The sequence below is a fragment of the Euprymna scolopes genome, chromosome 20 (genome assembly GCF_053919585.1).
Source record: "Euprymna scolopes isolate OS-2025 chromosome 20, ASM5391958v1, whole genome shotgun sequence".
NCBI lineage: Eukaryota > Metazoa > Mollusca > Cephalopoda > Sepiida > Sepiolidae > Euprymna > Euprymna scolopes.
In genome coordinates this window covers 11,564,789-11,586,958 of record NC_136501.1, presented here as the reverse complement: position 1 = coordinate 11,586,958, position 22,170 = coordinate 11,564,789, and the positions used below count along the sequence as shown (strand labels likewise).

General features: G+C 32.8%; 1 protein-coding gene across 12 annotated transcripts in view; it reads left to right on the top strand.

Annotated features, from left to right (window-relative positions):
* LOC145241322 (epsin-2-like) overlaps window positions 1-22,170 on the top strand; it is a 138,132-nt gene that overhangs the window by 50,800 nt on the left and 65,162 nt on the right. For all 12 annotated transcript variants that reach the window (XM_080104152.1, XM_080104146.1, XM_080104148.1 and 9 more), the window contains exon 4: window positions 18,211-18,231. In XM_080104152.1, coding sequence (XP_079960278.1) covers window positions 18,211-18,231 — 21 coding nt within the window. The remainder of the gene's footprint in view (window positions 1-18,210; window positions 18,232-22,170) is intronic.

The following is a 22,170-nucleotide window of genomic DNA, read 5'->3' as shown; positions in this document are numbered from 1 at the left end:
TTAACATTCTGGAATTTGTATACAATTTTAAACTGAACTCTTTATTCAATCCATAGGAGTAGATTGTTCTCATTCTATCAGCCATGATCACATAAAAATGTTAATTTTGTGTTGGTTATTGCCGTAGGAAAATTAACCTTGAATCTCCAAAAGTCTCGCTTGGAACTGATTAACGACCTTAACTGTTGTACCATATCTTCATGTGGATAATTTTAATAAAAATTTATCTTGAGGAGCATTAAATCTAATCTTGCCTACCTGTGTATTACTAATGTGTGTGTACTAGACTTTTTAGCTTGTTAAAAATGTGTCAAAGTTATAGCCTGTTTACTTAGAATGAGTGCTTTGTGCCAAACTTTGAGTAAATGTGGTATTGTGGTGACTGATCACTATTAATACCTAACTGCACATGAAACAAATACCATAATACTTAGTTTGCTGTACCTTATCATAGCAAAGGTTATTACAAAATTTCAGCCAGATTAGAATTGTTTGCATTCTCAAGATTTGAATCTGTTTGATAAAAATAATTTTATTTGCATAATTGATAATATTTTTCGTAAGTAAAGTGAACTCGGTGGTTGTAATTTATACAATCTCAAAAGCAATGCGAGAAACATTTCCTTAGAGATTCTCAACAATTACAAATTGACCAAATATCGCTTATTTTTATACTGCTACTAGTTAGCATACAGAGCAGATAAAATATATTGGAAATAAATTTCCATATAAATTAGATTTTAAGATTTGGAGTCCTTTTTTTTTTTTGTGAAAATAGAATTTTAAATTTAAAAAACTGTCTGACATTTCTGCAGCTTTATTTTAATGACATAAAATTAAACCTTGACTTTAAAATCGTTTAAATGTAACTTAAAAAAGAAAAAGTTTATCATTTATTTTTGCTTATAATTTAAGCTATTATCTTTCTAGCAAAACCAATAAAATATTTATGAACATCAGTGATTATTAAAAATATCTTGTATCTCAAATAAGTTTTGCTAATGTAAAGAAAGCTTGATTCAGAAAGAATTAAACATTTTTTTTCAATTTGAGATTAACTTAAATGTTGAATGGTTTCAACTTTTATGATTCATGATTAAAAAAATGTTAACAATTGTTTGTATAACAGGAAAGTGAATACTTCATTGTTAAATAGAAATTTATATTTTTATCAATTCAATGAATGTTATCTTAAATGGCTTATCAATGGTAGGTTGTATTTTATATCGTATATTTAAACCTTGCTTACACATTACAATGTGCTTTCTTTGTTAGAAACTCTTAGAACACAGTAATGCTTACAACAGATCTACATTGTAAAAATAGATAATCATGTTTTAACTAAAGGTGCTATTCAACAGCCTTCACTCCAAAGAAATCGGATTAGCTTTTGTGGTTCTATTTAGCAAAAAAAAAATTTTTTAGAATTGGGAGGGGGTGTCTGTAATATTTCTTTTATTTGTTAAAATGAAAAAAAAAAAAGGTTTTTGCATTTCTGTAAATTCCAAATGTGAAGATGGTATCCTAAAATTGCAATAGATTTTTCTACTGGAAAAAATACTAAGTGAAAGAGCTATTATTGGCCTCCTGACATGAGAGAAGAATCCGTATGCTCCCATTAGCCGAGGCACATTTGGAATTTACCTTTTAACCACTTGAATTATTATAATTTCTATTGGACTGTTTCATGTGCATCTATACATCTGACTAATCATCTTTCAACTTTTCTTTACCGAGCCTGGACTTGAAATATCCTTTCAACCTATACATTTCTGCATTATTATCAACTTTCATACAAATATGACTTACATAATTTGTACTTTTCAATTTGTGTTAACCAACAAAATTTATAGCTTGCCTTTGAATATCATTTTTATAAATACTTTCTTTTGAGGATAAGAGCCATTGTTTTGAACACTATGGAATAAGGAAAATTTTAAAGTTTTCAACTTGTATTCCTTGTCAAATAATAAATTTGTTGTAAATTATAATTTAGAGTTTAAATTCAATTATATAAAGTGACCGTGTCTCTGTGTCTGTCTGAGGAATGGTCTTTACCAAATTCCTGTCAATTTTTGGTCTACAGATTTTAAACTTGATATATAGGGATTTGGACTTGTGGAATAAATTTGGTTTGGTCTTTAGACGGTAAAAATAGTTCCTAAAGGTGTGAAATTTTTTTTTTTTTAATTGGAATTTAGCAGGTGTAAGTTGACTTAAAGTGCTCTTGTATGTAAATATGCAAATACATTTTAAAAGAATTTTTTGTCAGTTTGTTATCAGATATTCCAACCGAGGGATTTTAAGATTCTTTAAGTGTAATTGTTTGAATCTCTCTTGCACTTGGTTCACCAGGTATATTTTTGAAATTCTTTTTTTTGTGAGTTCAGTTGCTCCTATAATTACTGGAATTATAAATCTTCCTAAGATTCCAATTTCTTTTTATATCAAACATAAGACCTTAGTATTTTATCTTTTCTCTCTCAGCTCTGTTTAACCCAGCATTATTGGGGACACTAACTTCTAAGGTTGCTTCTTGTCCCATATCACTGTATCAGGTGTAATAGCTTTGTTTTTTATGTACAAAGCTGTAGGGATTACATAGTCATAGTGGATGGTGTATGACTTATTTCCAACTGTTCTTTCGGATATGTTTCTAGGATTTGAATTCAGTATTCAGTTTTTACAGACTGTCCAGTTGAAGTATTTACACACTCCATTGTGTTGCATCATATAATAGTCGTTCCCTGGCAGAAACTTAGTTAGATGTCAGGTGGCTCACACATTCATAGCTTTTACAATGTTGTTTTATAACTTTTTCTATGTGTAAGGACATAATACAGATGGTAATAAGATAAAGAGCTGTATTGATTCTAGCTGATGGCACCCAAGTCATGTTTTTATTGCTTTTAACTTTAGAAATCACTACTATATATGGGGTACAATATAATAATCAATAGTGAATTGTCTCTATAATAATATAAACTTTGCATAAATTAAAATATCATATTTAAGCGTATGTTTTTACAACTGGGCAACACCGAGTCACCTGCTAGTAGTATATATAAATTATTACTAGTACAAGATTTCTTGGGTGGTTGAGTGTTTGGATTCCAGACTCCACAGCTCTTGTGTGTTTATTAGATTTGTGTCGCCTAAACATTTACACTTGAATTATTTCAGTCACTTTTCAATTAAACTGAGAAGTTCACGGTTTAAAATTTTTAATTTATCGAAATTTTATGCAAATTCTAAAGTTCGATAAGCCGCATCTGAAGAAGGCGGTTAAATCAGTTGAAATGTAAGAATAACATTTCAGATGAGAACAGTAGTTGTTATAATATAAACCGTTAGTCTTCATCAAAACAAAAATCTGAAACCGTGTTTAATTAACTTTATATGAATAGATGCCTCCCATCCTCTTCGTCTCCTTTACTGAACATGGGTGGTGATAATAGAACTCAAACTAATCTTTCTCTGGATAATGAATTATACTTTCAAGGCCAGTAAAACTTGTGATATAAGTAATAAAAGTATTCATAATTTAATCAAAATACAAGAGCTTTCCAATTAAATCTGTCTAGTTAATTATACTAAAATTAGAAAGTTTGTTGGCAGTGAATATAAGCTGCTTAAATCGTCACGATACCAGAATTTAAATTTAGGTACAATATTAATATGAAAAAGTCTATGCAATACTATTTCCAATCCCATCATAAATGGTTTTATCATATCCGATTTCACTTGGAAGGCTTGCATGTAAACATATTCACACAAGTCACACACACCTTTTAAATAAAGGAGAAGTAAAAGAACAATAAGAGAGGGGAGTGGACTAAGTTGAAATGAACATAACTAGGTGAAAAATCTGGTCAAGAGGGAGGGAAGAGGGTGTTGACATTTATGCAGATGACACCACTGTCTATAAGCACTTTGAAGAGAACTTGTGATCAAGATCTTACTGATTCTCTCTTCAGATCTGGAACACATGCTGCAGAGGTGTGGGGGCATGTGAGTTGTAGTACCTCCAAAATCAAGCTTTCTTTTTACCACCAAAGCTTGGGCCCATTTTGCTGCAGTCAAAATGAATCGTTTTCTCCTCGAAGCCCCTTGTTTTAGATAAACTCCTCAAACTGACGTTCATGCCAGCTCTAAAATGGAAGATGTATATCCAGTCTGTTGCCAAAATTGCTGGAAAAATGGTTGGATCATTCTAGCACTCCAGAAAATACCTAACTCCTGATGCGTTCACTAGCTATATAAGATTTGGATATGTCCTAAGATGCAGTACTTTTGTGACACTTCCAGGGGAAAATATCACTTGTAGCATTCTTTTACCATAACAGAATAGAAAATTGACTCTGAAATTTTGTTGAGGAGGATCTCTTTCATTCTTTACAAACGGTTTCTTTCATATTAGCTGGTGTGCAATCGTCTTTAGACTTTTGGCGTGGTGTAATTGAGTTTTTTGTGATGCATTATCTTAACGAGAACAACATTACTTCCCATCTTTTTCTTTTCTCTCTCTTTCTGGGTTGTTTTATTTTACTTTACTTTTTATGTCTATATAGCTTCCAAAATAGTTCTATCTCTCCAACATTGCCTGAGAGTGAAAGAAGAAATTACTTATTTATGAAAGAAACTGAAATTAATTTTGGTGATTTTAATTCCATAATGAAATTATTTTGAAATAAGTTTTTTATAAGTTTGCTTTAATATTTGAAGTTAATTGATTAGGAGTAAATAATGTAGAAGCGAGAAACACATGCTTGAAGTTGCATGAATTTTTATAAAATTCAAGGGAGAAAACTCAGCACATGATAATTTCTCAACTCCCCCTCATTCCCCTGCTAGATATCTCAAATAGTGGCCAGTTACATCCGAAGGGTAATACACCTTATTTGGAATGAAAAAGAATAGTGTTTTTAAATGTTTGTTTTTGCAGAAATCAATGCAAATGACTTGTTACATGATTACTTCCTATTAATGTTTAAGAATAAACATTTAAAAAAAAAAAATGAAAACAATTTTTAGTGAAATAATCAAAGACGGTTTTGGTGATCCTGTTAGATCCTTTGATATCCTTAAATATTCTCTAAGTCCATGTGGAAGTTAAAGTGAAAAACAATTTACCTAGTATTATGATAAACAATTAATTTTAAGAATTAAATCATTTAATAGCAGAAATAGTTAAAATGCTAAAACTTTATTTTTTAAGATTGTATAAGCTCCCACTTATGTACATTTATGATGAGTAAGGGAAAATATCTCCACTCTAAAAGTTTTCTAAGCCAGAATAAAGATTTTCAGTAAAAACTAAACCAAAATAAAATATATTCATGCCAATATGGTGGAAGGAAAAAATAGGTTAGTCTGAATCAAATGTCACTATATGGATTGCTATTTGAGTCTAACTTTAAACATCCAACAAGATAAATTTATGTTAGATTTATCTCTACTTTTCCTGCACTTTATACTTTTCTCAGTTCTGAAATTTTTCAAAACTTGTGAATTTCTGGAAAATTTAATTTTGAAATGATACATGATAAAAACGATATATCTATATAGTCATTTCCAGTTGAAGGACATCTCTATTCTGGTTTTCTCAAAGTTTAATTTTCTGCACATTAATCAGATTATAAAATTTTTTTTTTTTTTTTTTTTTTTTTTTTTTTTGTAATTGTAATAAAAAATAATTAAAAATTGCTCTTTTTAACCAGTAAATACTTTAAATTTAAAAAAAAAATTTTGTGATTATACATGACCATCATAGAAATACCTGCAAAACATTTTGAAAAATATTTAACTTGAGAATGAGGATTCAGTTTACTATATAAATTTAATATAAAACTAGCGGGACCTGTGAAAATTCCACAGGGGACTCCTTCATATGTAATATATTAATGTTGGCATTCTGTAGATGTTCAGTGTAAATGGAGACTCTCTGATATTATTGTAGCTTTTTTTTTGTTAAAATTGCAAAAGTATTTGTCCAAGCTAGCATAAATGCCTGGCAAAGCCCGGTCGTAAAGTACACTTAAATATATTTTAATTCTTGCAGATTTCGTATATATTATAGAGTTAATGTTTAATCCTTTTTTTTTTTTTTTTTTTTTTTTTTTTTTTTTTTTTTTTTTTTTTTTTTTTTTTTTTTATAAAGTTATGATTTAAAAAATAAAAAAAAATATCCATATGACTTGGGTGCATTAGCTTGAATGGAAACCGAAATAAAAGTTATGTAACAATATGGATTTAGACAAGCCCGTTCCACAGCAGACATCCTAACTGTAATCTCTGAACATATATACCATTCACTGGACAAAGCGGAGGCTTTTGACAGGGTATGGCATGAGGGTCTCCTCAGTAAAATTAGATTATACGGTATCACTGGTAGAGTACTTAACATAATTAAATCCTTCTTAGATAAGAGAAAAATCCAGGTTGTCATCGACGGTCGTACATCTAAACAATATGATATAAATGCGGGAGTGCCCCAGAGGTCTATCCTTGGACCTCTACTGTTCCTGATATTCATAAATGACCTCCCTGACAAAATTGCCTCTGAGTTGGGTATATATGCTAATGACACCACACTCTATAACAGGCACGACAGGAAAAAAATGAACACATATCTAAAGAAATGGCAGAAACACTAGAGGATGACCTCCAATCTGTAGTGGAATAGGGACAAAAATGGATGGTCACATTCAATGCCGCCAAGACTAAACTAGTTTCATTCAATAATTACAAGAAACCTTCTCTACCACCTATAGCAATGGCCAATGACTCTTTATCTGAGAGTACATCTTTCAAACTCCTTGGTCTAACGTTCACAGGAAACATGAGTTGGAACAATTACATTGAAAACATTGCCAGGGCCGCTGCTAGGAAGGTAGGCTCTCTCTACCGTGCTAGAAAACTACTAACACCCGAAAGTATCCTGTACCTCTATAAGGCCACCATTCGCCCATATATGGAGTATTGCTGTCATATTTGGGCTGGTGCATCTGCTACTAGTCTTTCGCTCCTTGACAAGGTTCAAAAGAGTCGCAAATCTGATAGACCCTGAACTGGCATCTAAGCTTCAGCCTTTGTCCCATCGACGAAACGTTGCATCCCTCTACCTGTTCAAGTATTTTAATGGTGAATGCTCTGGCGAACTGCAAGCACTTGTGCCCCCACAACGTGAACACCCTCGACAAACCCGACAGACTGCTAAATCCCACCCCCACACTGTAGAGATCCCTAGATGTAAAAGATCTTTCTACTCCAGTAGTTTCTTCCCCAGAACCACTAGACTTTGGAATTCCATTCCAGGTCCCTGCTTCCCCAACTGTACTGACTTGCAGAAGTTCAAATGCAACATGAACCGACATCTTGCTGCTCAAATCCCTACGTAGTACCCTAGTAGTTGTTGGCTCTGATAGTAGCCCCCTACACCAAAGTGGCAATGTGCCTTGTTTGGGGTGAAAATGTAATTAAAAAAAAAAAAAAAATTTTTTTAAATATATGTATACATATATAACTTGAGTTCCTTCAGTCATAATCAAAACCAAAACTTATGAAGAATTCTTGATAAAATTATTTATAAAAAAAACTAGATTACTGGAGTGCCATCAGTTATAACTGAAACCAAAACCAAAACTTATGAAGAATTCTTGGTAAAAGTATTTATAACAAGAAATGGAAGTACATAACAATTAAATGACCCAGGTGTAAGCATGACACAGAAAATAACACCTACGCTATTGTATTAATATATAGATGATCATTCCTTTCTTGACTACACTATAAGACAGTATCCCTCCTCTTTTTTTTTATCCAAAAGAAATACAAGGAGAGAAAAACATTCACTAATTTCCTCCCTCTATTTTTTTAAACAGATTCCTTATAAAAAAAATTGTTTTTAGAAATTAATATGAAAAAAAAAAATCTTTATGGAAAACATAATTTACCTCTCATTTTTCAAAATGTATCAACAGAAATTTACTTTCTTTTTTTTCCTTATGCCCCCCCCCCTTTTTTTTTTTTTTAAATCAAATTGAACTGCAAAGTAAATTTACAAATGTTAATTTTAAAAATCAATATTTGCTAAGAAAAAAAAAAAAAAAATGAAAATTTTTTTTATTTATCTGTTTTTTTTTTTATGTGTACTGCTTTTGCCACATTGTTTGTGTCCAGTATTTAGATTAAAAATTGATCAATGCCATGATGGACATCAAATTAGTCCCTAATATGTGTGTTTTTATTCAACACTGTACACTAAGTTATAAGCTTCCATTAGATGAGGAAAGTATGAAAAGTGGATAACTTTTGTCTTTTTATATAGATTACCTGAAATAAAAAAAAATAAGCTATAGGTTATTCTGAAAAAAAATATATGCTTCTTTAAATGTATATGTAAACTTGTCTATTAACTGACCATGTATACTTGTGTATAAGTTGATGTGCACTTTAAGACCAAAAATTGTGATTTTAGGTATTACATGTGTATAAGTTGACTTTAGATTCTAGACAAGTTAAATGATCTGTCTCATCGCTTTTTCTTGCACAGATAATTTCCCTTTTTTTGTAAGACATATATTATAAATTGTTTCTCAACATCTACAAGTAATATGTGCATTTAAGCAAGTGTGGTCAATTTGATTTTCATATATAGCACTGACTCGCTGCACACTTAGATGCAATGAACGCAAATGTTGCTAATCAGACATTCTTATCAATGACATGCTGTAGATTCCAGGTGCAGTTACTGTTTTTAGACATAATTTATTTCACGTACCATAACGTAAACGCATACATTCCACAAGCTGTAATAATGTGAACGTATGCATTAAGTGCCATTATTGTTAAACTTAGAGGAGAAGGACATATTGTAAACACTACATTTCGTAACCTACTAAAACAAATCGTCATATCATCACTGAATACATCATATCGAACTTAGGCCTATAGCCACGTCTAGAGAGTGAATATTGTGAGAGCTATTCCAATTATTATTGAGCCTCCCACTAAAACATCGCACATGCGCGTATATGCTGGCAAACACACTGCAGTAGGGTTCAGAAGGAGTGTGATTAATTAATAGGATTACCAGTATATACCGAGTGCATAAACAAAATGGCATTTTCTATGTTATGATAATGTGCCGAGTCGCTCTTTAACATTTCCAAAAAACATTACCTATGTATAAGTTGACCTAAAAAAAAAAAACAATTGAATGACTATAAACATTTCTATAATTACTGTGGAATGGAAATGTATTTATGATGGTTTTACACTTCAATAATCCATGTAATAAAATACTTTCTACATCTTATTGCGTATTGAATGGACTCATCAGTGAACTGGGGAGGGGCACGATTAATAATCTATGAACGTTTAGATAAATAAAATGCATCACTTTGTTTGTATGAGAAACTAGAAAAGTTTACATGTTGGGCCAAACAAGATTTTTTTTTTTTATCTGTGTGTATATTAAGCATATCGAGTGAAGAGTTAATTCACCAGACCAGAGCACTCTTGAGTCAGACAAAAATAATGATACACAAAAACCATACCAAAAGTCATGATTTTTGAATATCAGGTTTTTGAGGGGACAGCTGGCTGGCATTTTGTCTAGGCTAATTAAAAAAATCAAGATTTTATTTTTGTTTAAATTGCTTAATTCATGTAGGTAAAGCCAGAAATAGGTCATACCCCCAAAATTTCTAACTTCAATTTTAGTTTTAAAAAAAAATGCAATTCTACAAAAATTTCTAACTCTAACTTTTCACATATCAAAGCTTTATCCACTTTTGCATTAAAATTTATATATCTCAATCCAAGAAAAACTATTTAAAAAATATATTTTTGGAGTTTCCTTTACTGATTTTTATAAAATTATTTCAAAACTGAACTTGAAAAACTCCATATAAAAGTTTAAAACCATTTTGGTAGAAATTATTTCCTTTTAAAGCTTTATTTAAATTGCAGTTACAGTTACAATTTTTCTAAATTTTCAAAATAGATTTAAATGTAATTTCGTTGTTTCGCTCATTTTTTCTCCCTTGAAAAAAACTTTTCTGTGATATATAACAAAGCTTGCACTGACACTTGTTTGTTTTATTTCACAGTTGTCTATCCTCCAAATGTATCTATTCTGATTAAAGAACTCTTATATGATCCACATTTGCTTTGTAAAAATTAATACTTTTAAACATTCTTCCTATTTCACTCCTTTTCTTATGTTTTGTACTTGTTTTCTGGTTAACTACCCAGCCCTTTAATCTCTCCTCCTTCATACTACACCTTCCCAAATGCAAGTGCTTTAGGCATTGTGGATATGGAGTCACTCCTTGGATAGCGCATAAAATGGTGTATGCTGGTTGACCTTTTGTAAAACCCAACAACAAACTAACTACTCTCTCCTGAATGGATTTTTTGTCTAACTCTATTAAGATTGACATCCTCTCATTCAGTTTTACTGTTTTAATTTGACTATAAACTCCTTTTCTTTCTGGTTGAAAGGTTTTTAATATACGATTTCTGCCAGTGATCTTATTATAGGTTTTTTTTTTTTTTATCTGTTGTATTGAAAATGTAAGAAAAACATTTTTTTCTTTTCAATGGTACATTTAGATTTTTTTTTTTTCTTTGTGCATGTGTACACACACACACACACACGCACTGGTAAGTTAAAATTCTGATCTGAATAACCTTAATTCAAATCTAATATCTTTGTTGATCTTTTAAACCTATCTTTGTTAAGCAAATTATTCTTCACTCTTTCGTCGTTGTTTTCATTTTGTGTTGAGCTTTCAGTTTTTGTTGACACTATTTCATTTGACATAAACGATAACCTTGATTAAATGGACTTTCTTCATTGATCGCAATCTGGCCTATCAAATAAAGCTGACTAGTTTTTGTTTTACTTAACCATCTGTATTCCTAATGTTGCCTTAATGGACTGTTCACTGTGACTATGGTAGCAGATTGGATAAATCCTTATTGGTCTCTTCAACTTGATATTTTGTTTCACTTTATGATATTTCAACCTGGTTCTTTTGATTGGTTGATTTTGAATTGCAATTCATCTAAACGTAGCCTATTTCACACAATATTCATCTTAAAAAGATTACTTCTTGGAATCTTTTGGCTTGATTCCATTGTTTGATTTTCAGTGCACTCTGCATGATTTGGCTAATACAGATCATCCTATTTGGTTTTCTTTTTACTGCAAGCTTAACAAATGAAATCAGCTGAATTTCTCTATGGAACAAAATGATGTGGTGTTAAGCTATCTTTACCAAATATTGGATTATTGCCAAACGTGAGCTGTTCTGAAAATTAACTGAATTACCATCTTTCAACAATTTATTAAAGGAAGTTTTGGTATTGCATAAAAAAAAGGGGGAAAAAATAGAAAGAGGAATTTGTTCATTCTAAATTTTTTGGACTCTGATCCCCCTCCCCATTCCATGCTTTTTTAACAATTGAAATGTGTATAAATTTGCATGAGGATGAAAATGTCTTGATTTTGATATCTTCAGGTTTAAATGATATTTAATCCAGGGTTGAAGCTGAGTAAAAATAAGTTTTATTTAATATAATTATAGTTAGTGATACACTACATTTTGTAAATTAACTGGAGAATTATGATCAAATTTTATGAAACTAGATGTACCTATGTGAAATTGCCTGGGAGTCTATTTGGCATTATTGTAGATCAATAGCCTCTGTCTCTGTCTGTCTGTCTCTCTCTCTCACACACAATTTTTAAATGATTGTGTGAACACCCTGAAAAACTCATAGATAAAAATTTTATTTTTTTTAATTCACTGTATGACATTAAAAGTATCTGGAATAAACTACATTTACTTTTTCTCATGTGTATATAGGTTCACCAAGTACCTAAACATTTTATGAGTGCTCAAAAAAAAAAAAATTATCTAAATACAAAGATTCTAAGAATTTGACAAGCAAAAAAATTGAACAAATAAAATAAATAATAAAGTGCTTTTTTATGGTGGGATAATTGTAAAGAAAGATTCATTTTTCTGATAATATTCGTTAAAAAATATTTAAAAATTTTAATAGTTCAATTTTCATACAAATTCTATATGAAATATGCCTATTGTAATTACAATACCATTCAGCCTGGTTGGATCAAGCTGACTCTTCTGCACCACATTCTAATTTCATGGTGGCAGATAGCTAATGAGATTAATATTTTAAAGCCAATTTTAAAAAAATTATGTGCTAGCAAGTCACCGCTTATCAAAGCCTATAGTATATCTGAAGATAAAGGTTAATGAGCTTGTCAGGAAGACAATGAAACAACAATATAAGAAATGGTAAAAATGGTGGATACTGGTTCAAATTTATTTTAAAAGGATAGCCAACAAGAATTTGTTATGGAACTTGAAAACAACCATGCTATGGTCAGCTGGGGAAACAGGTCTTGAAAACTTATGGAAGTTCAATTTAGTTTTAGGTAGACAAAAATAAAAATTTATTTACAGTGATCTTAGTTTTGTTTTAAATATTTTAGAAGGAAACCATAGATTGAAACTCTGAACACCTATGAAAATAACGATAGAGTAGACCAGAAAACTCTCTTCTGTTAGAGAAGAACATTCCTCACTAGATTTCAAAATCGGTTTTGTACTTTATCAAGGCAGGAAACTGCTTTGAGTGCCACTTCCCCATATATGGCAAAAGTATTCCATTTTAGGATGTATTTGACTTATATGCTAGTAGAGGATTGTGTCAGGAATTAGATTATCTTCTGGGGCAGTAGAATGATCCAACCTTCTTTCCAATGACCTTAGCAGTAGATTTGATGCAAATTTTCCATTTCAGGTCTGGAGTGAAGGTCAATCTGAGAAGCTTATCAAAGCAGAGTGCTTCTCTAAGGAAAGAACTAGTCATTGAAATTTGAGGCAAAGTGATGATTCAAACATTGGTGAGGAAACGGAGAGAAGTTTAGTTGCATTAAAAGTAACCAGCCTCTTTATTACACTATATGCTTCAGTTCAGAAGAGAAAAAGATCATCATTAATGCTCTTTGAAGTGTTGCCATAGATTGGTATTGCATAAATTTCAATGAACTAACTTACAATGTAATTTTGGAGATCATTGATAAAGATTGGGAGGAGGAGGGTTGAACTCGGAAAAATCCCTGAGACGTGTCAGCATTCATTTTTTTTTACAGTGGTCACCACTTATCAAGGCTCGGAAGCCACTCAGGGATAAGGATTATTGCAAGTACATTACGTTAGTGTGGAGATTTGATGAAGTGTTTACTTAAGGGGGCGGTTCATTAGGAATTTGTTAACGTTGGACTTGAACAAATCCAAGTTGTAGTCAGGTGGGAAGCAGGCAGATGGAACAGTTCCACAGGCGTGCAGTTCTAAGAAAGAAGCTTTGTTCATGGAATCCACGTTTTGATTTAGGCACAGATAAAGAGTGGGGGAAATTTTTCAAAGTGGATTCAGCTAGAGGGGTGTTTTTCGTGAAAGATTGGCTGGGGGGGGGCCAGATATTGGAGTTCAGACGAGCACCTGCCATGGAAATAACGATAAAACAAGGATAGGCTCACAACGTCTCTTCTGTGGGAGAGAGGTTGCAGGGTAGAGAAAAGGGAATCCCCCACCAAGCCACAAAGTCTATTTTGTACTCTGTCAAGGCAGGACAGGCTGTTTTTAGCAGCTCCTGCCCAGATATGGCAGCAGTATTACATCCTTGGACGTACTTGGCTTTTATATAGATAGAGAATTGCATCAGTAGTGAGATATCTTCTGGAGCGGTAGAAGGATCCCACCATCTTTCCAGCGACCTTGGCAACAGACTTGATGTACGTGTTCCATTTCAGATCAGGAGTAAAGGTCAAACCCAGAAGCTTGTCAAAACACGGGGCCTCTCTCAGACGAGAGCCATCCATCTCAATTGATACCAGATGGGGATCAGAGCGTTGATAATGTAAGGATAGGAGTTTGGTTTTAGATGCATTAAAGGTAACCAGCCGCGTCTTCCTCCACTGAACCAGGCGCTCGAGATCAGAGGAGAGAGAATCAGAGAGAACTTTGTCATTTACAGCCTTTGATGTGTTGCCGTAGATGGTCGTGTCATCAGCATAGATGTCAACGAATGATTTAAGTATGTGTTTAGGGAGATCATTGATGTAGATCAGGAAGAGAGTTGGGCCCAGGATTGACCCCTGAGGGACTCCAGCATTAATACTGCAGGCCTCTGATTTTTGTCCATCGACCACTACTCTTATGAGCCTATCAGAGAGAAATGATTTTATGATTAAGAACACATTTCCAGTTATACCGTAGCTGGAAATCTTGTGAAGTAGACCCTTATGCCATACCTTGTCGAAGGCTTTTGATATGTCAAGAGCAATTGCCCTAGAAATGAAGCCTTTGTCAAGAGATTCACTAATCCTGTGAGATATAACCGTCAGCACACCTGCGGTAGATCTTGCAGAGCGGGAACCATATTGTGTGTCACTAAGAAGGTTGTTTCTGTTGAGGTGGTTGACCATTTCTCTATTTAATATGGATTCCAGCAACTTACTCATAACACACAGGAGACTTATTGGTTTGTACTGAGAGGGAGATGATTTATCACCTGATTTATTAAATACAGGGCAAACTGATGAGGTCTCCCAGGGAGTCGGAAAGCACTTCTCCTTAAGGCAGCGCTTAAACAGTTTTGTAAGTATGGGAGCAAGTTCTGGTTGAAGCTTTTTTTAACACTATAATTGGGATGCCATCAGGGCCAGTTGTTTTACTGGAATCAAGGTTCTTGATTAGCTTGGCGACCTCATGCACGGATATTTGTATGTTACCTAGCGTGTTCTGTGTTATAGGAGGAAATATGGGGAGTTGATGGCCTTCGTCGCATAGGGTAGAATTAGCTGCAAAGTTCTTTGCAAATAGTTTGGCCTTATCTGACGCTGACGAGATGACTTCTGGTCCATTGATAATGGTTGGGATAGAACGCACACTTCTGTTCAGGATCCTATTTGTTATTTGCCAAAACTGGTGGGATCCAAGCCGCTGATCAGCTACCTTGGATTTAACAGACTGGGCATATAGCTCTCTTTCATTTTTTTATTACTCTTTTACAGTGGTTGCTGGCAATCCTGAAAGCAGCTTTAGTCTCAGTGCATCTATTATATTGGTAGCTATGGAAAAAGTGATTTCTGTGCGCGATAGCAGCAGCACATTCTGGGGAGAACCATGGCTGGCTGTTAGGTTTTTGTTGGAATTTTTTAGATGGTATGAATTGGTCTATGCCTACAATTAACCATTCGGTCAGATCTGATACTATAGAGGACACTTCCTTTTTAAACATGGAGTGCAGAGGTAAATCAGATATGAATGTACGGAAGCTATCCTAGTCAGCCTTAGAGTATCTGTATACAGTACGGTGGAGAGGTACGTCTGGGGACTTATTACATTTCGTTTTTATTTTAACTGATACAACTGAGTGGTCGGAGGATCCTAGAGGAGAATGAACGGAACATGAACATAGCTCAGGGGAAGTTGAGAGAAAAAGGTCTAGGAGGCTTGCATATTGACCGGTAGTATCGGGCACACGGGTGGGTTCACAAACAATCTGAGTGAGGTCATAAGCAATGGCAAAATCATGACAAAACCTCCCCTAATCGTCTATCTTATTTGAATGGGTCAGCCATTCCATGTTATGGACGTTGAAGTCACCACAGATGTGGATGTTAGCCGAGGGATGTGCAGACAGGATGTGGTCTATTTTCTCAGATATGCTCTTAAAGATAGTAACTCCGATAGAGGGCAAATATAAATGCAGTGGTGTTAACAAGTGCAACCCGGAAGCACATATAGGGTAAGTTAGGATCTTCTCTAGAGATATCCCTGCCACACGGGAAGCCATCTTTAATGTAGGCACATATTCCATGCCCATGGCGATCTTGGGGGTCAGATTTAGCTGTTAAATTAGAGTATCCGTTAATTATGAACTCATCTAGGGAAGTGGTCGGCCCTATTCCAGTTTTGCTTAGAAATAATATGTTCAGTTTTGTCTCCTGTAATTGGGTTTCAACCTCTGGAAGGTTGGAACGTAGACCCCTGATGTTGAAGGAGACCTGGTAGTAGGGGTCTACGTTGGAAGATGGGGTTCTAGGTTTATTCGAGTTTTTTTTCTAGAGATATTTCATGTTGAGGTTTTGGGATTTGTGGAACAGGTCGGCATATTTGGTTAGAGCAGTACAGAGAGGGAAAGGAAGAGAAAAAGACAGGAATTTTTTTTTTTTCTTTGTAGCACACGAAAAGGTAAAGCCGTAATAATTACCCACTGTTATGGCATCGAGAGGCCCCACCAGAGACTACTGCATGGTCCAGATCCACTCACCAAATGGCAATACAGCAGTCTCAGTACTTTGCGCGTGCTGATAGGACAGCCTCCTTAGTGGTTAATCCAAGGTTCGGGTCCCTGACTATCAGGCAGATAACGTCAGCCCAGACAAACGTTTACCTCCAGCACCCTTACTAGTGACATGGCCACAAGGACAGACATAGACAGAAAAATTTCTGACATCTCAGACTACTGTTCACCAAGTATTACCGACCTTTAAGCAGCTTTTTCTTCACCCTTTGTCAGAAAAATCACTCATTGAATGAGGACTGAGCGACAAAAAAGGAGAAGCGAGAGTTACTGGAGCTGCCGATAACACATCCACTGTATTATCTACTCTCCATTTAAAAAAAAAAGGGGGGGGAAGGGGGGGGGAATGGGTACAAGTGACTTATTTATATCTAAGTAGTAAGTCCGGTGCTAAGTTATCAATTCAGGACACTTTTGATGATAATCTCCCATATTAATGGGTGGAAGTTTGTCGTTATCTATCTCGAGTTTGCTAATGTCACTGTATTATATTTCAAATATAATAGAAAATAAGACTAACTATATTAGATGGTTTGATTGGCTAGCCAGGAAGCAAACATGTTCAATATAGGCAAGCTTGCAGTAATAGTATATATTAAGTATATTACTTAAATAAAGTCCTAACTTTATCTACTCTAATAGAGAAAAATAATTCTCGTCATTTTGTTTTGTTTTTTATCGCTAGTTTAAAATGTAGCATGGGGGAGGGTGACGAATAAGACAGGAAGTAGATACAAATAAATATATAAATAAAACAAGTTTACACAAAGTAAACATGAAAAACATTTCAGATGAATTTTAAAAATACTTAACGTCCGTTTGCCATAATAGTCCAGCGTCTTTTTGCCAACTGGCATGTTGTGTCTTTCTACAGCGTAAGAAGATTTCTATTTCCGGATAAATTGTGCACGTGTTCCTATCTATTTATAGAATAAAAGTCGTTACGTTCAGATGTGTAAATATTAAAATTACATTTTTCTTTTTAAAAAAAAAAAAAAAAAAAAAGTCCCAACTTTTTTTTTTTTTTTTTAAAAGGTCCTAACTTTATCTACTCTAATAGAGAAAAATAATTCCTGTCATTTTGTTTTGTTTTCATTCATACTATGTGCTTCAAACTTCTGCCCATCAGTGACTAGTTCTATAAACCTATTCAGAGAAAAAAGCATGGTTGACATTTCCAGATATTCCATAACTTGATAATTTGTAAAGCAAATCTTTGTACTGAACTCTATCAAAGCTCTTTCATATGTCAAGAGGTATTGTTCTATAGACAAACTGCCATCAATGGTCACTGATCCTATGTGATATTAGTCAGAATATCAGCAGTTGATTTTGCAGAATGAAATTCATATTTCTTGTCACTGAGTAGCTTGTTTTTGCTGTGGTGTTTGACAACTTCTCCATTTATCAGAGATTCAAACAACTTGTAATACATAAAACTGAGTGAGCTGTGCTGATATGTAGAAAACTAATTTCCAGTATTTTTTCGTGCTGGTAAGATTGAGGTGTTCCAACGTAATGGGAAGCACTTTTTTAAACAACGATTGAACAGCTTTGTGAGAATATGAGCTAGTTTTGAACAGCTATGATTGGAATGCCTTGCTGGCATGTTAAAATCTGTTTAATCCAATATGATCAATAAAAAATAAACTGTTATATTTTCTGATTTGTTTTATTCCATAATAAATGCAATGACTTAAAGTGTTTTATAGAACCCTACTTTGATTATTTCTTGTGATTCTCATTCTAATATTTTAATGTTTTCAAAATTCTAAAACATTTATTTTTGTATTTCAGATGTCTGGATCAGAAACTGACGTGAGTGATTTTTAAAATTTCTTTTGATCAAATGTTTATGTGCCTTTTGAACCTGTTGTGGCAGTAATTTTGAATTTCATTTTATTTCAAACCACTAATCTTGATCTAATAGTTAAATATTTTAAAATTATGGTGGTAATTGAAAAGATTTTCTAAAATTAAATTTATTCTCAGAACTTTTTCTTTTATTAAAAAAGTCTTTGATTATTGTTAAACTGATTAATCAAAACACTACTAAAATCAAATGCTTAAAATTTAAGAAAAAAAAAAAAAGATGAAGCTAGTCTGGAAGGATATAATGTTATAAAGATATATTTTTACTTATAAAATTTCATATCGGGAATAGCATAGGATTAAGTTAAAAATGTCTTTTTTTGCTTAAAGAAAAACTAACCTTTAAAATGAGCTAAATTAAAAATACAAGTTGCTCTAAAACTTGATTATTGTAAAGGGTCACAACAATCAAGTTTTAGAGTAATTTGTAATTAGGCAGGGGAAAGAGATAATTTGTAAAAGAAATTATTTCCTTTGTAATGGTTATTAATGGTGTATCTATCGTGTGCCAATCTATATTGTGTGTGTGTATCCTAATTTGGAAGTTGGAACATTTTTTGATTACTTTAATTAAATCGACAAAACTATTTGTGTATAGAGAAGCATAATGAATAAAACCCGAATATGTTTAAAATATATAGATATGGAAATTATGAAGTAATTTTTGCACACCTCCTTGGTTATTTACTCCCCTCCCCCTTTTTTTTTATGACATTAATTACTGTTGATATCAAGAAAACTATTTCACATATATATATGAAAATAGGCTAATAAAATTACAACTGAATAACACGAAGCATTATTTGTGTAAAAAGTAACCGTGTGTTCAGGCCTTTGCTTGTTACTATATACAGTATTTCGAATGATTATTATGTATTATTGATTTAAATTAGAGTAACTCATTTTAATGAAAAAAAAAAACACTTATAGTTATTCATTTAGATAATAATCAGTTAGTAATTTTTTAAATAAATAATTACAATTCTATTTTATACAGAAACTTTATTACATATTGATAGTGTCTTGCATAAGTATTCACTGCTGACATTAAACTTTTTCGGATTTTGTAGTCATACCAACTAGAATTCAAATTAAATGAGTTTTTTTTTTTTTTTTTTTCCATTCGTCAAACACAAAATGCACAGTGTTTTGACTATGCAAAATTTATTTCATTGTGATTTAAATAATTATGACCAAAGCGGCCATCTCTTGAGTTCTTATGTACCTACAACCACCAGAGCCAATACTTTGTAGAAGCACCTTTCACTGCAATTACAACTAATCGTCTTTTCAAGTATGTCTATCAGCTTTGCACAAATTGAATTTTTTGCCAAATCTTGAAAATCAGATTTAAAAAAAAAAATTATCTGGTGAACAACAGTTCTCAAGTTTATCCACAAATTTCACATTATTTAATCTGAACCATTCAATTGTAGCTCAGATTGTAATGCTTATTGTTTTATTTGAAGATCAACTTTTGACCCAGTCTTTTGTAGAAATAAGTTTTTGGCTCCATCTATTTCCTTACCAACCTTCACGAGCTCTCATATCATGCTGAAAAAAATGTGTCCCTAACACATGATGTTGTCACGGAGATGTTTCATAGTGTTGATGGTTTGCTAAGAATGTTGTGCTCTGTTAAATTTCCACCACATGTAACTTTCTGCCATATGCCATTTTTATGGCTTTCTTTCAACAATGACTTTCTTTTGGCTTTTTTTTCTTCTTTAATCCAGTGCCTCTTTTTGGTAGTCATATTTTTCTCGCATAAAAAACTTTGTATCTAACTATACCCTCATGGGGAGGAAAGTAAATATTGACTTTTTGACACTCTTTCATAAAGCCAGATATCTGGAATCTAATGTTCTTGTTGCTTGCTTGTCAGTTTAGGTTGATGGTTTTGTCTTTATATAATTTCATACGGTCCCTTCTATCTGATTAGTGCAAACAGGCTGATCGACAGTTAAAGACCTGAGTGACAACAAAGGCAACTTGGTCTTTAACAATGGAATGGCTAGCCATGTCGTACGACCAAGCTCAAGATCAGTGAAAGTGGGCTTTGATGATCATGTGTTGTACTTGCTGAGGCGAAAGTTGGCTGAACCTGGCCATAATACAAGTAGTAAATCCATAAAGATGTACAAAATTAAGTTACCCTCGAGTCTTGAAAATACCTGAAACAAACTGGTCATTATGACTAGACTATGTACATATTTAACACATTTTCTTACTAGAAAATGCAAATGTAAAAATTAACTTTCAAAGAACACATCCTGTTAAAATGCAAAACTTCATTCAAAAAAGAATAAAAAATATTTCAACAACAAAAAAAAAACTTACGAGAAATCTTTGAAAGGATAAATACTAATGAAATGTGAATTTCTTACTAAAATCAAAATCTACAACCAAATCTATTAGTCATCTATAAAACAGAAGTACAAATTACAACTATAAAATGAAATATCAAGAAAAAAAGTCTGCATAAGTTATAAAATGAATATTGCAAATAGGAAACCACTAAATACCCAAGCAACAAATCTAGGTTCTTCTACAAATGATTTCCCTCCAAAATAAAAAAAATAATATATATATATACACTAGCATTTCAGCCCGGCGTTGCCCGGGTGTTTGGATGTGTATGTTGCGCAAAAAAAAAAAACAAAAAAAAAAAAGAAAGTAGTAGGAAGGCAGGCTCGAACCCGTACCGCAAAGGAGGAAAAGAACGGGGTAAAACCTAACATTTATGCTTTTACGACCACCGCCAAACCGGAAGTGACATTTTTTTAAATTAAGGCTAGACAATCTAAAGGAGAGGATAACTTTAAAAAATATCGGTGAAAAAAAGTGACCCCCCCCCTGTAGAAAAGTGCCTAGTTGAAGGGGAAGATATTAATGTTTTAGGCAATTTTTCGATATTTGTTGTATGAAAGGTCGAACTTTAAAACGATACTGATCTTGGTAAAATCCGTCACCTCTATTGAAAGTTTAAGGCAGACAGGCAAACACATACATACATACATACATACATACATACATTTATATATTGGTAACTAAAAATTTTTGACCCAAACTGATGAAAAAGCTTGCCCTATCTCTGAATACCCTTTATGTAAAATTTCAAATATTTAGATCATAAATTGTCTGAGTAATTTGGAAGAGACTGCAGAGGTCAATTTTTTTTTAACTTTGACCCCTATTATGACCCCTTAAAATTTACTGTTTTGGGCTCAAATCAAGTTATTAAGTTAGATCCATGTCCAAGGAACTTATATCTAAAATTTCAAGTGTGTAGACCCAAAATTGTCGGGAGTTTAGTAGAGTTCTCAAAGGTCAAATCGTTGAACTTTGACCCCTTAATCGCCAAATTTCTGGCCAAAAACCGATCACATTGATTTCCCAAATCTCAGTACCCTGTATATCAAATTTCGAGTATGTAGACTAAAAATTGACAGTTATTGCGTAGGGAAATGTACACACACACACGTTCACTTTTATATATATGTATATATACACACACAGATTCAGTATAAAATAACCCATCAAAAGTTAGTATCGTGTCAAATCAATCCTACTTGATGCGATTTGTTTGATAATGTCCTTTGTGACCTTTCACAAAAGACGTTTATTTAACCAGACAGTTCAGAATCAAAGATCATAAGTTTTTTTGTTTTTTTTCTTCCTTTATTCCAAAGAATTCGCCATAATTAAGTGCATACTATTGATTTCTAAAAGCAATCGGTTGCACTGGATTCAAATCTGTTAAACACAACACTTTTCAGATTTGTATTTTTACATAAGTTTTAAAATCATTTTAATATTTTTCAACAATTTTTAAATGGTGCACTATTTTATGTTGCTCACAATAAAATAACATTTACATTTGTG